General features: G+C 37.8%; 1 protein-coding gene across 3 annotated transcripts in view; it reads left to right on the forward strand.

Moving 5' to 3' along the window:
• Positions 1 to 5,840: 5,840 nt before the first annotated feature.
• Positions 5,841 to 23,113, forward strand: part of LYPLA1 (lysophospholipase 1) — a 62,254-nt gene continuing 44,981 nt past the window's right edge. Inside the window, exons 1-2 of one of the 3 annotated variants that reach the window (XM_074318794.1) lie at positions 5,841 to 6,087; positions 6,890 to 6,921. In XM_074318794.1, the coding sequence (XP_074174895.1) occupies positions 6,019 to 6,087; positions 6,890 to 6,921 (101 nt within the window). In that variant the 5' untranslated portion in view covers positions 5,841 to 6,018. The remainder of the gene's footprint in view (positions 6,088 to 6,889; positions 6,922 to 23,113) is intronic. The other 2 variants (XM_019729834.2, XM_019729833.2) reach the window with 2 other exon arrangements.

Below are 23,113 nucleotides of genomic sequence, written 5' to 3' on the forward strand. Positions count from 1 at the left end.
GAAATGCTCACATATCAATAATCACCCTAAATGTAAATGGACTGAACTCACCAATAAAAAGGCACAGAGTAGCAGATTGGATCAAAAAACTAAACTCAAACATTTGCTGTCTCCAAGAGATGCATCTCAGCTACAATGACAAGCATAGACTCAAAGTGAAAGGGTGGAAATTGACACTCTAAGCAAGTAGTATCCAGAGACAATTAGGTGTAGCCATACTGATATCAGATGAAACAGACTTCAGGGTGGAAAAGGTAACAAGAGACAAAGATGGACATTTCATAATGGTAAAGGGGAGTATACAACAAGAAGACATAACAGTCATCAATATTTATGCCCCCAATCAGGGAGCACCGAAATATACCAAGCAACTACTAACAGAACTAAAAGGAGAATTGACCAAAACACAATTATACTAGGGGACTTAAATACGTCATTGACAGCTATGGCTAGATGATCCAAACAGGAAATAAATAACGCAATAGCAGCCCTAAATGACACATTAGATGAAATGGACATAATGACATATATAGAGCACTTCATCCTAAAACATCAGACTATACATTTTTTTCTAGTATACATGTCACATTCTCAAGGATAGACCATAAATCTAATCTCAGCAAATTTTAGAAGATTGAAATCATACCAAGTATATTCTCTGATCACAAGGCTTTGAAATTGGATATCAACTGCAAAAAGAAAGCAAGAAAAAACACAAATACATGGAGATTAAACAACATACTTTAAAGAACGAACAGGTCAAGGAAGAAATTAGAGGAGAGATCAAAAGATACATAGAAACAAATGACAATGAAAATACATCCTACCAAAATTGTTGGGATGCACCGAAAGCAGTTTTAAGAGGGAAATTGTGACAAAGAGCTGGTTCTTTGAAAAGATTAACAAAATTGACAAACCCTTGGCTAGGCTCACTAAGATAAAAAGAGAAAAGACACGAATTAACAAAATCAGAAATGAAAAAGGGGAAGTTATCACGGGTGCCACAGAAATGCAAAGGATCATCCAAGGATACTATGAAGGACTATATGCCACCAAATTCAATAACCTAGAAGCAATGGACAAGTTCTTAGATTCATATAGCCTACCTAGGCTGAACTATGAAGAACTGGAAAATCTAAACAGACAGATCACCAGTAAGGAAATTGAATCAGTCATCCAAAACCTTCCCAAAAGCAAAAGTCCAGGACCAGATGGCTTCACTAGTGAATTGTATCAAACCTTCAAAGAGGATATAATACCAATCCTGCTCAAACTCTTCCAAAAATTGAAGAAGAGACAGTACTCCCTAACTCATTTTATGAGGCCAACATTACCCTGATACCAAAACCTGGTAAGGACAGCACAAACAAAGAAAACTACAGACCAATATCTCTGATGAATACCGATGCAAAAATCCTAAACAAAATTCTTGTAAATCGAATGCAACAATACATTAAAAAGATTATTCATCATGCCCAAGTGGGGTTCATCCCAGGAGCAGCAGGATGGTTCAACATCCACACATCCATCAATGTGATACATCATATAAACAAAGTAAAGGACAAAAATCATATGATCATATCAATTGATGCAGAAAAAGCATTTGACAAGATACAACATCCATTTATGATTAAAACACTTAATAAAATAGGTATAGGAGGAAAATTCCTTAACATAATAAAGGCCATATGACCAACCCTCAGCTAATCTCATGATTAATAGTGAAAAACTGAAGGCCTTTGCTCTACGTTCAGGAACATGACAGGGCTATCCCCTATCACCTCTGCTTTTCAACATAGTGTTGGAAGTCCTTGCCAGGGCAATCAGGCAAGAGAAAGAAATAAAGGGCATCCAAATTGCGAATGAAGAAATTAAATTGTCACTCTTTGCAGATGACATGATGCTATTCATAGAAAACTCTAAAGACTCCAGCAAAAATCCATTAGAAACAATCAACAAATACAATAAAGTTGCTGGCTGAAAAATCAACGCACAAAAGTCCATTGCATTACTATATACTAACAATGAAATCTCAGAAAAAGAAATTAAAAAAACAATTTTTTTTGCAATTGCATCAAAAAGCATAAAATACCTAGGAAGAAGCTTAGCTAAGGATGTGAAAGACCTGTGTGCTGAAAACTATAAGACATTTTAAAAAGAAATTGAAGAAGACACAAAGAAATGGAAAGACATTCCGTGCTCATGGATTGGAAGAATCAACATAGTTAAAATAGTCATATTACCCAAAGCAATATAAAGGTTTAATGCAATGCCCATCAAAATCCCAGTGGCATTTTTTAAAGAAATAGAACAAAATTCATCAGATTTGTTTGGAACCACAAAAGACCTCGCATAGCCAAAGCTATCTTAAGAAAAAAGAACAGTGCTGGAGGTATCACACTCCCTGACTTTAGCTTGTAATCAATAATCAAAAACAGCATGGTATTGGCAGAAAAACAGACACATAGACCAATGGAATAGAATTGAGAACTCAGAAATAAACCACATAAATATGGACAGATAATTTTGGACAAAGAAGCAAAAAACATACAATGGAGAAAAGACAGCCTCTTCAATAAGTGGTGCTGGGAGAATTGGAAAGCCACGTGTAAAAGAATGAAACTGGACTGCTATCTGTCACCATGTACCAAAATTAACTCAAAATGGATCAAAGACTTAAGCATAAGACCTGAAACAATAAACTGCGTAGAAGAAAACATAAGTACAAAACTTATGAATCTTGGGTTCAAAGAGCATTTTATGAATTTGACTCCAAAGACAAGGGAAGCAAAAGCTAAAATAAATGAATGGGACTATATGAAACTTAAAATCTTCTGCACAGTAAAAGAAACCGTCGACAAAATAAAGAGGCAACCAACTGAATGGGAGAAGATTTTTGCAAACAGTGCTTCTGATAAGGGGCTAATATCCAAAATATACAAGTATCTCATGCAACTCAACAACAAAAAAACAAACAACTTAATTAAAAAATGGGCAGAGGACCTGAAGAGACATTTCTACAAAGAGGACATACAAATGGGTAATAGATATATGAAAAAATGCTCAACATCACTAATCATCAGAGAAATGCAAATAAAAATCACAATGAGATATCACCTCACCCCAGTCAGAATGGCTATCATCAAGAAGACAAATAGTAACAAATGTTGGAGAGGCTGTGGAGAAAAAGGAACCCTCATACACTGTTGGTGGGAATGCAGACTGGTGCAGCCGTTATGGAAGGCAGTGTGGAGGTTCCTCAAAAAATTACGAATAGAATTGCCATATGACCCAGCAATCCCTCTCCTGGGTATCTACCCAAAAAATCTGAAAACATTTATCCATAAAGACATGTGTGCCCCAATGTTCATTGCAGCTTTATTTATGGTGGCCAAGACATGGAAACAACCAAATGTCCTTCGTAGATGAATGGATAAAGAAGTTGTGGTATATATACACAATGGAATACTATTCGGTGGTAAGAAAAGATGAATTAGGAACATTTGTGACAACATGGATGTATCTTGAGAGTATAATGCTAAGCGAAATACGTCAGACAGAAAAAGCAGAGAACCATATGATTTCACTGACATGAGGTATATAAACCAAAAACAACAAAAGAACAAGACAAACAAATGAGAAACAAAAACTCATAGACACAAACAATAGTTTAGAGGTTATCAGAGGATAAGGGGGGCGGGGGGGTGGGAGATGAGGGTAAGGGGGATCAAATATACGGTGATGGAAGACGAACTGACTCTGGGTGGTGAATACACAATGGGATTTATGGATGATGTAATACAGAATTGTACACCTGAAGTTTATGTAACTTTACTAACAATTGTCACCCCAATAAACTTTAATTTTAAAAAATGAAGATACAGGACTTGGGTGAACCTTTCAGGAATAGTAGCATTTGGATTGGGAAAGGGGTGGATGACTGAAATATTGAGCTGTCCTACTCTCTACTAATGGGAGGTAATTGATGGAAGTGATTGGTGGACCCTGGAACTCTACATGTTACATCACAGAAAAATTCACATACTAGTAATTTGTCACAAGTTGTGTTCATAGTAAGAGCTAAAGATAGTATTGTTTTCTCTATTAACATCATTAACTGTCAACTGAAAGGTGTCATCGCCAATTCAACATCAACAGGAGTCCCCAGTTTGGGGTGCTGTGAGGAGACAGAAACATTATTTAGTGCAAACAGCTCAATTGTGAAACAGCACAGCTATGGAACAGCTTCACTTCAGAACAGCTCAATTGTGATATAGGTTGGAGTGGAACAGCACAGCTGTGAGCTCAATACACAGCTGTGATACAGCATGGCTAAGAGGGGGCCCCGTGCTTTGGCTCTGGTGTTACAGTTCTGGTGTTACAGTTCTGGTGATACAGCTTAGCTGATATTGCAGCTCCAGCCACAGTAAGTCTTAGACAGAAACTGAAAATACTCCACACCAAGATAAAGGATAAGCTGGCTTTTATAGGGAAGAGTTCCTACTCCAGGCTCCTGATTGGTCCGTTCTTATGCAATGTAGACTCCAAATCCTCACAGTACGATTGGTCCAAAAAGCACTGTCCTGATCGGTTAGTATGGAACTGCTGACTAGTCAGTGAAGACGCAATTGAGGATATTGCTGCTCAGCTCTGATTAGATGGGTAAAGTCTATTGGCTGAAATACAAATTCCAGGAACTCTTTTGTTAAGGGTTGGCTCAACCAGTGGGAACACAGTGCAGGTAGGCAGTCAGTGTGGGAGGCATGCAGTTTAGCAAGGGCTTCTCCCTGAAGCCTGGCTTGGATGTTTAGCAATGGCTGCTAGGCTCTGTCTATAAATTTGAGCCTAATTAGCCACTTCTCAATAGGTACATTACTTCTCATACTTAAAAGCCTGAGATATATACTTGTATGTGAAATGTGAGTCACATTATCATTTTCAATAAAGCAGCATCAACTTAACATTTTTGAGAGCCCACAAAATTCTCAGCACTTAAAGTCAAGGCAAGAATGATAAAAAACAAACAAACAAAAAACCAATATGAAATAAGATCCCCAGTGTTTTGGCATTCTGGTTATCATGTGAATTAATTTTTTTTTTTTTTTTTTTTTTTAGTTATGTTCACCAGCTTCCTTCCCTATCTTACATTGCACTTTCTATAACGATTGTATATATGTCCTTTAAGTTTCTCCAGTGAATTGTAAACTGAAGGTCAGAGATTTGGCGTTACAGTGCTTCCATCTCTTGTTCTCCCATGCACCATTCCCTCTCCTATCATGTATTTGATATGCATTGAGCCTCCCAGGCAGAAAACGGACCTCTAGTTTCAGGCTTAATCATCACTATGTCAGTACCCACCAATCAATAAATTGTGGATTTTCGGTGACAACTGAATGTTTTCCTTTCCAGCTGAAGTTTAAAAGAGATCAGTCGATGCCAAAACTACACACTGGTGTAGCTCCAAATGGAAACAATAGCAAAAGTTGTACTGGCTTCTCCCAGTCCAGTCCTTCCTTTCACAAATGAGTACACCCTGGTTTTGGAATCAAAGGTGTATCTGCAGGCGGGTATGACTGGCTTTGGGGTTCATTCTTTTCACTACAGTGCCCCAACACTGGAGACAAAGCCAGGTTTCAGGGACCACGCTACTAGCCTGGGCCTGAGAGCACCTTCCCCAGGATGGCCTGGACGCCCGGCGGGAAGAAGCGCAGCCTGGCTTCCCGCACCGGCCACGGGGAAGAGAAGGTCAGCTCCGGCCGCGGTTCCGTCACAGCCAATCCGGCGGACCGAGAAGGCGCGCATTGTGACGCGCTGAGAGAGGATTGCGGCGCGGGAGGGGAGAGACTAGAGGCCTCCCGGACGCGGGCGCGCGGAGCCCGCGGAGGTTGGCGCGCACGCGCCTGGGCGCGCGCCCGGTGGGGCGGTCCGGGAATCACCGCCCCTCGCAAGCCTTTGGGCCGCGGCCGGGTGCCTCTTCTTCCTTTCGGTTCCGACGTGCTCTGCAGGTCAAGCCGGTGTATGTGCGGCAATAACATGTCTGCCCCGCTTCCCGCCATCGTGCCCGCCGCTCGGAAGGCCACCGCTGCGGTGAGTAGCGAGGGGTCGGAGGGGTCGGCGGGGTCTGCTAGGCCCGCTGCCGGCCACTGCCCCTCGCGCGGGGTGGGCATCGCAGGCAGGTTGGCGACTGGTGTATAGGGACGCTCCGACCTGCTTGGCTCCGATTGGGGTTGGGGTGGCCCGCGCCGGCCGGGCCCCAGCTGCATGGGGAGAGTGCAGGAGTTGCGGCGGGGCCTGAGGACCAGTCCCCACCACCCCCAACCCAGCCCGGAGTCCGAGTCTTCTGCATTGCGGAGCGAGTGCGGCCCGCGGAGTCCCGGGACCCCCGGCTGCCCAGCCTCAGCTTGGACGGACCGGCGTTGGAGTAGAGACACTAACTCGGGTGGCTTTATAGCATGTTTCTGTCTTGTTTGTGGATGCGGGAAGTCTTACGTCCGCAAGAAAATGACTATTTTCTTACCTTCCACTCTTCTCCGAAATTAAAGAAGTTTGGAGATTTAGTTTCTTATAAAATTAGAAGTGATTTTTTTACAGTACATGTGAGACTTTTATGGTTTGACTTGAAAGACAACTTTTTTTCTTAGAATGTGATCATTAGCACTTAAAAATGGTTAGGTGGAATCTTTTTAAGTGTTGAAACTCCACCTTAATAATCTTAGGACCTACCCAGAGAGTATTTTTGCCATTTACAAGAAGTCCGTAGAGATTAGTTAACTTGCTGAAGGTAGTGTTCTGTAATTCTGGCATCCACCTTCACCAAAGCTACAGTGTGTAACAATTCTGTGTGCGTTTATTTAGGCATTGCTTATTAATTTTTCCTCTTCTCCTCTAGGTGATTTTCCTTCATGGTTTGGGAGATACAGGGTAGGTACCATTATTAGTAACAGTAATGAAATGAGGTCATGCAACTCCACTTATACAATCAAAAGTTTAATATTTAATAACTATGACTGTATTTAAAAAGATTGCTAGTAGTATTTCTTACAGTCCAGTAATAAGACACAATCTTTTCTTTTTTGAAAACCCCCAGAATTTTCCCCTTATTGTCTTGAATTTGTCATTTTTTTCAACTCCTGTTTCTGAAACATATTAAAATTGCAAACTTCTTGAGTTGCTGGGGGTATTGGATAGCAGAGATGGGTGGAATGTTTGGAGAGACTGCAATTGAGAGCTTTCCAGAGGAGTTAAAATTTCAGGGCAGGTTTAGAAGAACTGGTTGATTTTGATAAGAGAAACAATACCAATTCTAAGTGAGAACTTGGATGTTTGCTTAAAAGAAAAAATCAGTTGAAGGGCAAGGGAGGCAATTCAAAGATTTATTTGGAGGTTTCTCAAACAAATTTTGTTGTGCTCACTTTAGATATATGATTTATCTTTCAGGCTTCTACATTGAGAGGTTTTTGTTTCTAATTTAAGTCAGTGATTATCTGTTTGAAACTTAGATAAAATTGTTGTTACAAAATAGTTGTTACAAAATTATAGAATTGGAGGAAAACTGAAGATTAATAAATTTTGATAAAGTAGTAAAAAAAACTGTTAAATCTAATTTACAAGGAGGTATTGGGTTATAATATTTTTTTCTTTTCTGTATTCTTTTAGATTAATTTTTAGAGGTGATTCCTAATAGTCTTTTGTGCCTAATAAATAGAGGTCCATGACATACTTTGTATGGAGTTACAGAAAACGTTGTAGGACTTTTTTCTGGCAATCAGGTAGTCCTATGAAAATGATAGGTTTATTTTACTATTTCTTTTACTAAACAGAGGTGTAGAGAGGCTCTGTTTTATAACCAAATCCTTCTTGATGCTGAGAAACGGGGAGGAACTTCCTATCCGGTAACTTTCCCATTAAAGAGATCCTGAAGAATGAGTCCAAGAGAAAAGTGTAAGAAGATTCTCTGTGGACCTGTTTAGCCAGATTCCATAGACTGAAGTTAAGAGTGAAAATGATGAAAAAATAACAGTGAGACTAAAAATAGCAAGAGCATCCATGACATCTTGATTAAGAATTAAGTTTATATTAAAAAATAAAGGTCTCCAATTCTGAAAGTACTTTGTGAGATAACACTGAAGAAAAGCTGACCCTAGTTTGGTTCCACAAATACGTGGTGAAATTCAAAACAAACCATATGACAAGTGGCAATTTAATGTTTGTGATAATTTTAGAGAACTAAGAAAGTACATTTGTCAGGTTAACTTGGAGGATGTTGGGATTAAGCAGTTTTGAACAACAGTGGGACAAAGGTTTAATGACCACCATAATTGGAAGGCATTTTAAGACTGACAAATGAAGCAGGCAACTCCATAGATTCTAACAAAATTTATTATAGGGTAATAAACTTCTGGGATGATTAAGTCTGAGTCTGAACAGAAAAGACAACTCAGCAGCACAAATTATTCTCAGCTAATAGACTCCTGTCACTGTAGTATAGTATAACTTGGGTACTAATGACTGACAAGATAAAGGGACAAAGAATACAGTAGCCCCAGGCACCATACCTCATCTTCTGGTGGTCTTGTGATAGAAGATTGTTTATAATCAATACTATCACCATTTTGATGTTGTTTATAATCAATATTATCACCATTTTGATATTTATCTCTGCTGTCATTATGACTGTTATTAACAAAAGTATTTATGGCTACCTTTTAAGGAACACAGATAATCATGAACTAGAAAGCTTTGCTATGCTTCCTAAGGACAGTGAAGTTGGTCAAAGGTTACAGCATGAAGCACATCTGGGACACAGACATGGAGTTGGTATTGCTTACATCTACATCAATACAAGTTTGTTGCTATAAAAATGGGCAGCTTTTGCCCTTTTTTGTTAAGGTTCTTTTTTACAGAACCAGCCAAGGTGTGCTGTCTAGAAACTTAGGTCTTGCAGTCTGTGTCTTTTAGATTCCTCATGAAAAAAGTATTTGGTGTCCGAAAAGATTGGGAGACCCTTTATAACTGTATATTTTTTTCAATTCTAATGTCATTTTCCCCACATTTTTATGTTCCTGTTTTTGAGATTAGTATTCATCTTACTTACTACATGTGTTTATTGTGATGGAGATTTTTTTTTTCATGAAAATTTTTTTTCAGTGGTGCCTCTTGACAATCTTCTAGTGTCTAGGAAGTAGGATAAGGCATATTCTCCTCTTGAAGATATGCAGCCAATGCACTAGCACCTTTAAAGCTCTAAGAAGTTCTGCAGTAAAGAAACATATCTGACCACCAAGTGTTCCTATAAACTGTGAAACTAGTATTCAAAGAAATACATTTTCGACCATACTGTATTTCATGTGATCACAGTTTTCCTTGCAAAATAAAAATAGCTTTTGTTATGATTATGAAAATGTTACATTTGTATTTCTAAAAAATTCAAAATGCAAATATACTTGAGAAAAGAATGAAACTCAGTTGAAATCCTACAACCCAGACATACGTATTTATTGTTGATAGCATTTAAAAAAATGTTTTATTTTTAAATCTTTCCAAATTTATAGAATAGTTACAAGAATAATGCAAATATCTCAGTACCTTTTACCTAGATTTACTACTCTCTATGAAATGTTACTATGTTTGCTGAACCCTTTGAGAATAAATTGCAGATGTGATTCTTTGATTCCAAGCACTTTAGCATGTATCTCCTAAGAACAAGGAGAGCCTCTTATATAACCACAGAACAGTTAATCAAATTCAGGAAATTTAGCACTTATTTAATGTTAGTACCTTTTTTTTTAATTAAAGTTTATTCAGGTGACAATTGTTAGTAAAGTTACGTAGATTTCAGGTATACAATTCTATATAACATCATCTATAAATCCCATTGTGTGTTCACCACCCAGAGTCAGTTCTCCTTCCATCACCATATATTTGATCCCCTTTACCCTCATCTACCACCCTCCTCCCCCCTTACCCTCTGGTAACCACTAAACTATTGTCTGTGTCTATGAGTTTTTGTTTCTCATTTGTTTGTCTTGTTTTGTTGTTTTTGGTTTATATACCACATATCAGTGAAATCTTATGGTTCTATGCTTTTTCTGTCTGACTTATTTCGTTTAGCATTATACTCTCAAGATCCATCCATGTTATCACAAATGGTCGTATTTCATCTTTTCTTACCACCGAATAGTATTCCATTGTGTATATATACCACAATTTCTTTATCCATTCATCTATCGAAGGACATTTTGGTTGTTTCCATGTCTTGGCCACCGTAAATAAAGCTGCAATGAACATTGGAGCACACGTGTCTTTATGGATAAATGTTTTCAGATTTTTTGAGTAGATACCTAGGAGTAGGATTGCTGGGTCATACGGTAATTCTATTTTTAATTTTTTGAGGAACCTCCACACTGCCTTCCACGATGGCTGCACCAGTCTGCATTCCCATCAACAGTGTATGAGGGTTCCTTTTTCTCCACAGCCCCTCCAACACTTGTTAATATTTGTCTTGTGGATGATAGCCATTCTGACTGGGGTGAGGTGATATCTCATTGTGATTTTTATTTGCATTTCTCTGATGATTAGTGATGTTGAGCATTTTTTCATGTATCTATTAGCCATTTGTATGTCCTCTTTGGAGAAATGTCTCTTCAGGTCGTCTGCCCATTTTTCAATGGGGTTGTTTGTTTTTTTGTTGTTGAGTTGCATGAGTTCCTTGTATATTTTAGATATTAGCCCCTTATCGGAGGCACTGTTTGCAAAACTCTCCCATTCATTTGGTTGCCTCTTTATTTTGTCGATGGTTTCTTTTACTGTGCAGAAGCTTTTAAGTTTGATATAGTCCCATTCATTTATTTTAGTTTTTACTTCCCTTGCCTTTGGAGTCAAATTCATAAAACGCTCTTTGAACCCAAGATCCATAAATTTAGTACCTATGTTTTCTTCTATGCAGTTTATTGTTTGAGGTCTTATGCTTAAGTCTTTGATCCATTTTGAGTTAATTTTGGTACATGGTGACAGATAGCAGTCCAGTTTCATTCTTTTGTGCATGGCTTTCCAATTCTCCCAGCACCATTTATTGAAGAGGCAGTCTTTTCTCGATTGTATGTTTTTTGCTTCTTTGTCAAAAATTATCTGTCCATATGTATGGGGGTTTATTTCCGGGTTCTCAATTCTATTCCGTTGGTCTATGTATCTGTTTTTCTGCCAATACCATGCTGTTTTGATTATTAAAGTAGTACAAGCTAAAGTAAGGGAGTGTGATACCTCCAGCATTGTTCTTTTTTCTTAAGATTTCTTTGGCTATCCAGGGTCTTTTGTGATTCCAAACAAATCTGATGATTTTTGTTCTATTTCTTTAAAAAGAAATAGATCCAAGACTGGGATTTTGATGGGGATTTTATTAAATCTGTATATTGCTTTAGGTAATATGGCCATTTTAACTATGTTGATTCTTCCGATCCACAAGCATGGAATGTTTTTCCATTTCTCTGTGTCTTTTTCAATTTCTTTTAAAAATGTCTTGTAGTTTTCAGCATATAGGTCTTTCACATCCTTGGTAAAGTTTATTCTTAGGTACTTTATTCTATTTGCTGCAATTACAAAAGGACTTGTGTTTTTTATTTCTTTTTCTAAGATTTCATTGTTAGTATATAGGAATTGAATGGACTTTTCTACGTTGATTTTGTAGCCAGCAACTTTACTGTATTCGTTGATTATTTCTAATAGCTTTTTGGTGGAGTATTTAGGGTTTTCTATATATAGCATCATGTCATCTGCAAAGAGTGACAATTTAACTTCTTCATTCCCAATTTGGATGCCTTTTCTTTCTTTCTCTTGCCTGATTGCTCCGGCGAGGACTTCCAACACTATGTTGAAAAGCAGAGGTGATAGGGGACAGCCCTGTCGTGTTCCTGAACATAGAGCAAAGGCCTTCATTTTTTCACCATTAATTATGAGATTAGCTGAGGGCTTGTCATATATGGCCTTTATTATGTTAAGGTATTTTCCTCCTATACCTATTTTATTAAGTGTTTTAATCATAACTTGGTGTTGTATCTTGTCAAATGCTTTTCTGCTTCAATTGATGTAACAATATGATTTTTTGTCCTTTATTTTGTTTATTTGGTGTTTCACGTTGATGGATTTCCGAATGTTGAACCATCCTTGTGCCCCTGGGATGAACCACACTTGGGCATGATGCATAATGTTTTTAATGCATTGTTGCATTCGATTTGCTAGAATTTTTTTTCGGATTTTTGCATCTGTATTCATCAGAGATATTGGTCTGTAGTTCTTTTTTTGTGTTGTCCTTACCAGGTTTTGGTATCAGGTTAATGTTGACCTCATAAAATGAGTTAGAGAGTACTGTCTCTTCTTCAATTTTGGAAGAGTTTGTGCAAGATTGGTATTAGATCCTCTTTGAGGGTTTTGTAGAATTCACTAGTGAAGCCATCTGGTCCCAGACTTTTGCTTTTGGGAAGGTTTTGAATGACGGATTCAATTTCCTTACTGGTGATATGTCTGTTTGGATTTTCCAATTCTTCATGGTTCAGCCTACGAAAGATATATTTTTCTAAGAACTTGTCCATTTCTTCTAGGTTATTGAATTTGGTGGCATATAGTCCTTCATAATATTCTTGGATGATCCTTTGCATTTCTGTGGTGTCCATGATAACTTCCCTTTTTCATTTCTGATTTTGTTTATTAGTGTCTTTTCTCTTTTTATCTTAGTGAGCCTAGCCAAGGGTTTGTCAATTTTGTTAATCTTTTCAAAGAACCAGCTGTTTGTCACATTAATTTTTTCTATTGTCTTTTTGTTCTCTATTTGATTTAGTTCTGCTCTGATTTTTATTATTTCCTTTCTTCTGCTGACCTTGGGTTTCATTTGTTCTTCTTTTTCTAGTTCTTTAAGGTGTAACGTGAGGTTATTTATTTGGGATTTTTCTTGTTTCTTGAGATAGGCCTGTAGTGATATAAATTTCCCTCTTAAAACTGCTTTCGCTGCATCTCAACAATTTTGGTAGGATGTATTTTCATTGTCATTTGTTTCTATGTATCTTTTGATCTCTCCTCTAATTTCTTCCTTGACCCGGTCGTTCTTTAAAGTATGTTGTTTAATCTCCATGTATTTGTGTTTTCTCCTGCTTTCTTTTTGCAGTTGATATCCAATTTCAAAGCCTTGTGATCAGAGAATATGCTTGGTATGATTTCAGTCTTCTAAAATTTGCTGAGGCTGATTTTATGTCCCAATATATGGTCTGTCCTTGAGAATATTCCATGTACACCAGAAAAAAATGTATAGTCTGATGTTTTAGGATGAAGTGCTCTATAAATGCCAATTATGTCCATTTCATCTAATGTGTCATTTAGGGCTGTTATTTTGTTATTTATTTTCTATTTGGATGATCTATCCATAGCTGTCAATGATGTATTTAAGTCCCCTAGTATAATTGTGTTTGGTCAATTTCTCCCTTTAGTTGTGTTAGTAGTTGCTTGGTATATTTCGGTGCTCCCTGATTGGGGGCATCAATATTGATGACTGTTATGTCTTCTTGTCGTATAGTCCCCTTTACCATTATGAAATGTCCATCTTTGTCTCTTGTTACCTTTTTCACCCTGAAGTCTGTTTCATCTGATATCATTATGGCTACACCTGATTTTCTCTGGGTACCATTTGCTTGGAGTGTCAATTTCCACCCTTTCACTTTGAGTCTATGCTTGTCCTTGTAGCTGAGTTGCGTCTCTTGGAGACAGCATATGGTTGGGTTTAGTTTTTGATCCAATCTGCTACTCTGTGCCTTTTTATTGGTGAGTTCAGTCCCCTTACATTTAGGGTGATTAGTGATATGTGAGGATTTCCTGTCATTCTATCTTTAGTTTCCTGATAAGGGTGTGTCTCCATTCTTTCTTTGCCTTTTTGTTGTTGTCTATTATTTCTGTGTGGTGGTATTCTATGATGTTTCCCTCTGTTTCTTCTTTTATTACAGTATATATTTCAGTTCTAGATTTTTTTTTGAGCGGTTACCCTTAATTTTATGTAAAAGAAAGTTTGATATTTAGAGTATTCCATTTTCTTCAGCACACTTACTTTCTCCATTCCCATATTCCGGTTCAGGCCTTTACTTTCCCCGTTTTTATGTTTTGGTTGCCACAAATTGTCCCTGTTGATGGTGGTCGAATAGCCTCCTTTAGTGTTTCTTGTAGTGCAGGTCAAGTATTAGAAAATCCCCTCAGCTTCTGTATGTCTGGAAAGGTCTTTATTCCTCCTTCATATCCAAAGGATCTCTTTGCTGGGTATATTATTCTTGGCTCATAATTTCTCTCTTTCAATAGTTTGAATATTTGGTTCCACTCCCTTCTGACTTGTAGAGTTTCTGCTGCAAAATCTGATGATAATCTCATGGGTTTTCCTTTGTAGATTACCATCTTTTCCCTGGCTGCCTTGAAGAGTCTTTTCTTCGTCGTTAATTTTTGACACCTTCAATACAATTTGCCTTGGAGAAGGCCTGTTGGGGTTGAGGTAATTAGGTGTTCTATTTGCTTCTTGGATTCGAGGATCCAGTTCTTTCCACAAGTTTGGAAAGTTCTCGTCGACTATTTGTCTGAATATTCTCTCTGTTCCCTTCTCTCTTTCTTCTCCTTCTGGTATGCCCATTATTCTTATATTGCTCTTTCTGACGGAGTCTGAAAGTTCTTCTAGAGTTCTTTCATTTCTTTAAAGTCTCAAGTCTCTTTCTTCTTCCATCCGTGTCATTTCCAGGTTTCTATCTTCGACGTCACTGATTCTTTCCTCCATCTGGTCAACTCTGCTACCTAAGCTGGTTATTTCATTCTTAATTTCTTCTATTGCGTTCTTAATCTCCAGAAAATCTATTTGGTGTTTTGTCAAAATTTCAATCTCTTTGGTAAAATGCTCATGTTGTTCTTTGATTGTGTTTTCGAGTTCATTAAACTGCCTGTCTGTGTTTTCTTGCATCTTGTTGAGATTTTTCAGAACTGCAATCTTGAATTCTCTGTCATTTAAGTCACATAGTTCCATATTTTTAAGTTCATTTTCTGGAAACTTTTCACTTTCTTTCTGAGCTGTCTGGTTGCCTTGGTTATTCATGGTAATTACTGATTTATTATTTATCTTCCTAGACATCTGTAGGAGTGGGTTCTGCAACAGGTTGATAGGACGAGGTCTTTCTTTTGTTTTCCGGTACTTGTTGGTAGAATGTTTTATTTCCCTCTGACTGTAGCCCAATTTTGTCTCTCACACTGTAGTTATGTTTTCTGTCCACTATTCCAGCTTATCACACAATGGGGGAAGGCGGGCTTCTCCTCTGTTAGCAGTTCGCCTGGGTCATAGGGAGCCATGTCCCTGTGTGGATGCGGAGAGCTTTTGAAATTCCAAAGCTCTTCCTGCAGCAGATTCAGAGCCCGTGTGTTTCAGCAGTTCTGTTTACTCCTGCAGAGATCTGCCCAGATAGGTGGGGACAGGGGTGGGGTGGGTTATGAGAGGTGGTCCAGAGCAATGGCGGCGACTTCCACCCCAGCCAATCCTGCTTCCACAGCTCTCTCTCTTTTGCCGAAATTATCTGGGCTGTGAATCAGTGTCTGCGGACCAAAGATCTCAGAACTGCAAATATTCTGTTCTTTTGATCTGACACTGCTACTGTTCCGCTTCCAGTACTGGGCAGGTGGGGGTTGGGTGCACTCTGGGAGGGTAGGGAGGGTCGGTTAGTTTCAGTGCCCTAGGCTTCAGTTCTCTGCGGCAGTGAGGACTTACTTAAACCACCATCCTCAGCCCTCTTCCCTCAGTCTTTGCTCCGAGGCCTCTGCCATGAGCACTGGGCTCAGCCGTGTTTTATACTTTCCCCTCAGCCCTGAGGGCCATCAACGGAGCCCTAGCAGTCCAAGTTCTTCCCTCTCCCGCAGCTGCGGTAGTTCCGGGATGCAGCCAGCTTGGAGCACTGAGCTAGGTCTGCATCCTGCAACTGCATGGCTCTGTCTCCGTACTTCTCCCTTCCTCCCTCCCCTGCTCACGGGATTTGCCCACCTTTAGGTGAATTCAGCAGTCAGACTCATAGTCTTGCCTGTCTGCTGTGCAACGAGTCCTTTGTGGAGTTATAGTTGTTCGATTTGTTGTAAATTCTAGGGGAGATTTCCAGAGGCTCACCTCACGCTGCCATTTTGATGACGTCTCTTCTAATGTTAGTATGTAATATTCTACATATTCAAACTTTGTCATTTGTCCCAGTGATGTCCTGTATAGTATTCCCCTCTTCCTCCATCCCCCCCCTGTCCCCCCGTCGCCCACCGCAATTCAGTTCCATTACTTGCATTTAACTCTTTAGTCTGTTAATCTGGAACTGTTCCTCAGCTCTTTGTCTTTCATGACACTTAACATTTTGCAGAGATCAGGCTAGTCCCTCAGTTTAGGTTTGTTCGACATTTCCTCACGATGAGATTTAGTTTGTGCATTTTTGGTATCACTTCCTTGTAGGTGAGATGTCCTATTTCTTGCATCAGATCAAGAGACAAGTGATGCTGTTTCTCCCATTATGATGTTAACGTGGATTGTTTGATTAAGCTGGTATCTTCCAGGTTTCTCTACTGTAGTTATTTCCCCTCCGTATTTAAAAAGCAAATTGTAGGGAAATACTTTTAGACTATGCAAATTGTACATCAGACATTCACCTGATATTTTTATAGTATCTATTGATAATTCTTAGCTTGAATCAATGGTTACTTTGATGTGATTTTTCTAATTTTGTCGTTCCTTTTGTTTATAAGCCCTCCTCATTTATTTAGTGTGGATATTTCATCATTGTTATTATATTTTACATTTTTAAACTTTTTTCTTTTAAAATAACTCCAAATTTATATGAAAATTACAGAAATGGTATTTACAGCTCCTTATACCCTTCTCTCAGATTATCCAATTATTAACATTTCTGAAACATTTGAGAGTAAGTTACAGATATTGCCTGATTACTCCATAATACTTCAATGTATTTTGTAAGTACAAGGACACTCCCACATAACCGCAGTATAACCATCAATCAAGAAGTTAACATTGATCTAATACTACCATCAAAGTCACCAATCCCATTCACATTTCCTTGGTTTGACCCAGTAATGTCCTTTATGGGCCAACAACACCATCCAAGATCACATTTTGCATTTAGTTATTGTGTCTCCTTCAGTCTGGAACAGGCTTTCCTTGTCTTTCATGACCTTAACATTTTCCCAGAATACTGGTCAATCACTTTGTAGACTACCATGTTTCCCCGAAAATAAGACCTAGCTGGACAATCAGCTGTAATGCATCTTTTGGAGCAAAAATTAATATAAGACCCGGTATTATATTAATTATATTACATTGTATTATATTTATTATATAAAACTGGGTCTTATGTTATAGTAAAATAAGACCGGGTCTTATATTAATTTTTGCTCCAAAAGATGCATTAGAGTTGATTGTCCAGCTAGGTCTTATTTTCGGGGTAACACGGTATCCCTCATTTTGGGTTTATGTGTTGTCTCCTCTGACTTAAGCCTTTTTGGCAGGAACACCACAGAGGTGTTGCTGTACTCGTCTCATTGCGTCGTATCAGACACACATTGTGGTGATTTTCGTACCTTTACATGTGATGTGACATTTTATCAGCTGGTTAAGTTAGTGTCTGCCAGGTTTTTCCACAGTAAAATTGATCAGTATATGGTACTTAAAAATATTTTGTTGCAGATATTTTGATATTTATGAAAATATGTGTTTCTCACCAATGGATTTAGCATCCATTTATGATTCTTGTCTGAATCGTTATTGTGATAATTGCCAGATAATGATCTTTAAAATTTTTTCTTCATTTTAAATTTATTTGTTGTCAGTCTATTGTGGGGTAGAGCTTTCTCCCTTATTTATTATGTACGCATGTATTCTTTTATATATTTAGAAATTTTAAATCAGTAAAGATCTTTGAATTCTGTTTTACTTCTGTTAAATCTATCGTTGTTTATTTTGATTACTTAAATTGTTTTATATTTAGCCAGTGGGAGCACCTTCAAGCTGGCCGTTATGTCTTTGGGACATGCCCCATCACTCCTTGAGCCCTTCCTTGCTTTGTGTTGCAACAGGATCTTTTTCAGGATCATCTTACATTCTTCCTGCATCAGCCCTAGACTCAGCCATTTTTTTCAAGAGCCCTGGTTCTTTTTAGTGGAAATGTTATTTAGGAACCAAGACCTGAGTGCTATGTGTGCTTATTGCTGGAGTCGCTACTTCTGGACCCATTCCAATGCATAGAGCAAGAAATAACATCTATCTACATACATACGTATGTGTACGAGTACACACATCTGTATCCGTTTTGATATTTATATATATTAAAACTTTTGAGTTTACACTGATTATACCAATTCCAACCCAACACTACAGTGTTTATCCTATCCTTCCCACTTTCCATATTTGTAATTTTATGAGAAACTTAGCTTCTATTCGGGCAGTTCTGGCCAGTAGAGCAACGTGGGACATGCTCCTCTCCAGGTGCCCCAACCCACAGCTCTGCAACATACATGGAAACACATGTTCTCCAACCCCCCACAGATGACTGCGACACCTGAAAGCTCAGTTCCAAATAAAGAAAAATGGGAAAGAAAAAAGGCCAGGAAGAAAACTTGGCTCTTTTAATTTAAATCCGTCCCTTCCATATATTCCAGGAATTACTGTTCTGTATTTCCAGTCTATGAGACTTTTCTAGCATGAGGAAATTGTAAAAGCTTAGAAAAGAAAGTTTCAAATACAGTAGTTAAGTGGATCAGATCTTACTCAGAGGTCAAACAAAAGATTGAAAAGAATATTGAATTGGCATCATGGATATATTTTGCAAGTCTTTATTTGCAAGTCTTTCTGTAATCAAGAACTAAAAGAATTATAGAGTATGATTTAGGGATCATTTAGTTACAAGGAATAGAAAGCCATTCAATCAGTTTAAGCAAAAAGTGGAATTTATGGAGGGTACGAGGTGTGATCAAAAAATATGGTGAGGGAGGCCAGTTGTCTCAGTTGGTTAGAGCGCAGTGCTCATAACACCAAGGTCGCCAGTTCGATGCCCACATGGGCCAGTGAGATGCACCCTCCACAACTAGATTGAAAACAACGACTTGACTTGGAGCTGATGGGTCCTGGGAAAACACAATGTTCCCCAATATACCCCAATTAAAAAAAAAATACGGAGAATGTTTAAGTGAAAAAATCATTGCAATAAAAGACACATTACGATTAATCCCCCTCAAAATACTCCCTCTTGCTTTGAACATACTTATCTCTTTGTTCTTGCCACTTTCTGAAGCAGTTCTGGAAGTCTTCTTTTGTGAGTGTCTTTAGTTGCCCCGTTGTGGCTGCCTCGATGTCCTGAATCATTTTCACTTTGGGGAAGAGCCAGAAGTCACATGGTACCAGATCTGGTGAATAAGGTGGGTGAGGACACACTGTAATGTTTTTATGTGGCAGAAATTGCCATATACCAGAAGCAATGTGTGACATGGAGCGTTGTCATGATGCAGGGTGATTTATGGCACACTTTAAAACACACCTTCTCTCAACCGTAGCTCACACCTGTCTGACTGCACTGAACATGTTGAAACTTGTCACACACTGTTACTAAAGTTTGACACACCACTTCCCATATTGAAGATCCCTGCCTTTCTGCTAGATGGCACTCGGCAGCAGCATTCATCATATTTTCTGATCACAACAGAAAGGCTCCATGTTATACATCACTTCTGGTACAGCAACTTCTGTCAAATAAAAACATTACGGTGTGTCATCATCCGCCTTATTCACCAGATCTGGCACCATGCTACTTTTGGCTGTTCCCCAAAGTCAAAATGACCATGAAAGGTAAATGTTTTAAATCGATTCAGGACATTGAGGCAGCCATGACAGAACAACTAAAGACACGAAAGAAGACTTCCAGAACTGCTTCTGAAAGTGGCGAGAACGACGGAATAAGTGTGTTTGAAGAGAAGGGGAATATTTTGAAGGGGATTATGGCAATGCGTCGTTTACTGGAATAAATTTTTTAAATTTAAGTCACTATATTTTGTGATCACACCTCATAAACGAGCATAGCTTACTAGTATATAAACTCCATGAGGGCAAAGATTTTAAAAAATTCATTGACATATATAATTCACATACCATAAGATTCACCTGAGAACAGTATTGGATATGTAGTAGCACTAAGTATTTGAAGAATAAATGAATGAGGAGTTAAAAGGCAAGACATGTAATGAGCATTAGACACCAACTGTATTAATTTCCTAGGGCTGCCGTGCAAATAACTACAAACTAGATGGCTTAAAACCACATAAATTTATTCTCATAGTTCAAGAGGCTAGAAGTCCGAAATTAAGGCGTCAAAAGGGCTACATATACTCCCTCCAAAGGCTTTAAGGGAGAATCCTTTGCCTCTTACAGCTTGTGATGGCTCCTGTTGTTCCTTAGCTCGTGGCAGCCTATTTCCAATCTCTGCCTCTCTCTTTATACTTTTCTGCTGTTTGTCAGCGTTCACTCCTCTTTATGAGGACACTGGTTACTAGATTTAGAATCCATCCTAATCCAGTATAATCTCATCTTAATCCTTAACAAATTGCATTTGCAAAGAGCCTGTTTCCAAATAAGGTCACATGCTGAAGTTCCAGGTGGACGTGAATTTTGGGGGGTACTATTCAACTAACTACAGCAAAGTTATTCTCACTGCCTTTTGTGGCCTCATGATTTCTTACTTTTGCTTCTTTCTGTTATTATTGCACAATTTTCTCTGCTGACACATTTTTAATGTCCGTAGTTTTCTTACAGTGTCTTTGGCTCTGGTATCGGTAATGCTGGCCTCAAAGAGTGATTTAGAAAGTGTTTCTTCTTAGTAGTTTGGGAAAAGTTAGAGAAGAATTGATTTTAGTTCTTTAGATGTTTGGTAGAATTCACCAATGAAACCATCACTTCCCTTTTCTCTTTTGGGAGATTTTGATTACTGATTCATCTTCCTTACTTTACTAGTTATAGGTCTATTCAGATTTTCTCTTTCTTGGTGACTTAGTCTCAGTAGGCTATAGGAGTTTGTGTTTATCGGAATTTGTCCATTTCATCTAGGTTATCCAGTTTGTTGTGTACAATTGTTCATAGCACTCTCTTATAATTCTTTTCTTTCTGTAGAACCAGTAAAAATGTTCCCATTTTTATTAATGATTTTAGTAATTTGAGTCTTCTCTCTTTTTTCTTACTCCATGTAGTTAAAAGTTTGTCAATTTTGTTCCTCTTTTTGAAGAACCAACTTTCGGTTTCTTTGTTTTTTCTCAATTGTTTTTCTATTCTCCATTTAATATAGCTCTGTCCTAATCTTTACTATTTCCTTCCTTCTACTAGCTTTAGCTTTAGTTTCTTCTTCTTTTTCTACTTCCTTAAGTTGTAATTTTAAGTTGTTGATTTGATATCTTTCTTGTTTTTTACCTTAAGCATTTATAGCTATAAATTTCCCCCTTAGATTACTTTTGCTGAATCCCATATGTTTCGGTGTGTTATGTTTTCATTTTCATTCATCTCTAAATGTTTTCTAATTTCCCTTGAGATTTATTCTTTGATCCATTGATTGTTTAAAAATGTGTTGTTTAGGGGTTAATATTCAAAATATACAAAGAATCCGTACAACTCAATAGCATAAAACAAATAATCCAATTTAAAAAATGAGCAGAGAAACAGACATTTTTTCTTGAAGACATACAAATGGACAACAGGTATTACATGATTTCACTTATACATGGACAACAGGTGTATGAGAAGGTGCTCAATTTAACTAATCATTAGGGAAATGCAAATCAGAACCACAATGAGATACGTCACCTCACACCTACCTGAATGGCTATTATCAAAAAGACAAGAAATGACAAGTGTTGGTGAGGATGTGGAAAAAAGGGAACCCTTGTACGTTATTGTTGGGAATGTAAATTAGTGCAGCCATTATGGAAAACAGTATGTAGGTTCCTCAAAAAATTGAAAATATAACTACCATATGATCTAGCAGTTCTATTTCTGGGTATATATTTGAAGGAAATGAAATCACTATTTCAAAGAGATATCTGCATCCCCAGGTTCATTGCAGCCTTATTTACAATAACCAAGACATGGAAACCACCTAATTGTCCACCAGTGGATGAATCAATAAAGAAAATGTGACACACACACACACACACACACACACCGGAATATTATTCAGCCATAAAAAGGAAGTCCTGCCATTTGCAACAACATGGATGTATCTTGAGGGCATCATGCTAAGTGAAATATGTCAGACAAGGAAAGACAGGTATTACATGATTTCACTTACACGTGGAATCTAAGAAAAAAGAAAAAAAGCCAAACTTATAGTTACAGAAAACAGATTGGTGGTTGCCAGAGGCAGGAGGGTGGGAGAGTGGGTGAAATGGGAGAAGGTGGTCAAAATGTACAAACTTCCATTTATAAGATAAGTCCTAGAGATGTAATGTACAGCATGTTGACTCAGTTAGTAATACTGTAGTATACATTTGAAAGTTGTTAAGAGAGTAACTCATAGAAGTTCTCATCATAAGGAAAAAAATTTTGTAACTATGGTGATGGATGTTAAACTTATTGATTTTGCAATATATACATATATCAAAGCATTATGTTGTACACCTAAAAACTAATGCAATGTTATGTGTCACTTATATTTCAAGAAAAGAAGAATAAAAAAACACAATGAGATACCACTTCACATCTAGTAGGATGTCTGTAATAAAAAAGACAGATAACAAGTATTGACAAGAATATGGAGAAATTTGAACCCTCATACACTGATTGTGGGAATATAAAATGCTTTGGAAAACATTCTGGTAGGTCCTCAAACTGTGAAACATAAAGTTACCATACAACCTAGAAATTCTACTCATATTGAAATTGAAAACATGTCTACACTAAAACGTACACAAATATCCACCTCAACAGTATTCATAATAGCAAAAAAGTATAAATAACCCAAATGTCCCTCAACTGATTAATGGTTAAGCAAATGGTGGTATATCCATAGAATAGAATGTTATTAGGCCGTAAAAAATA

This window comes from Rhinolophus sinicus, linkage group LG14, assembly GCF_036562045.2.
Source record: "Rhinolophus sinicus isolate RSC01 linkage group LG14, ASM3656204v1, whole genome shotgun sequence".
Classification (NCBI taxonomy): domain Eukaryota; kingdom Metazoa; phylum Chordata; class Mammalia; order Chiroptera; family Rhinolophidae; genus Rhinolophus; species Rhinolophus sinicus.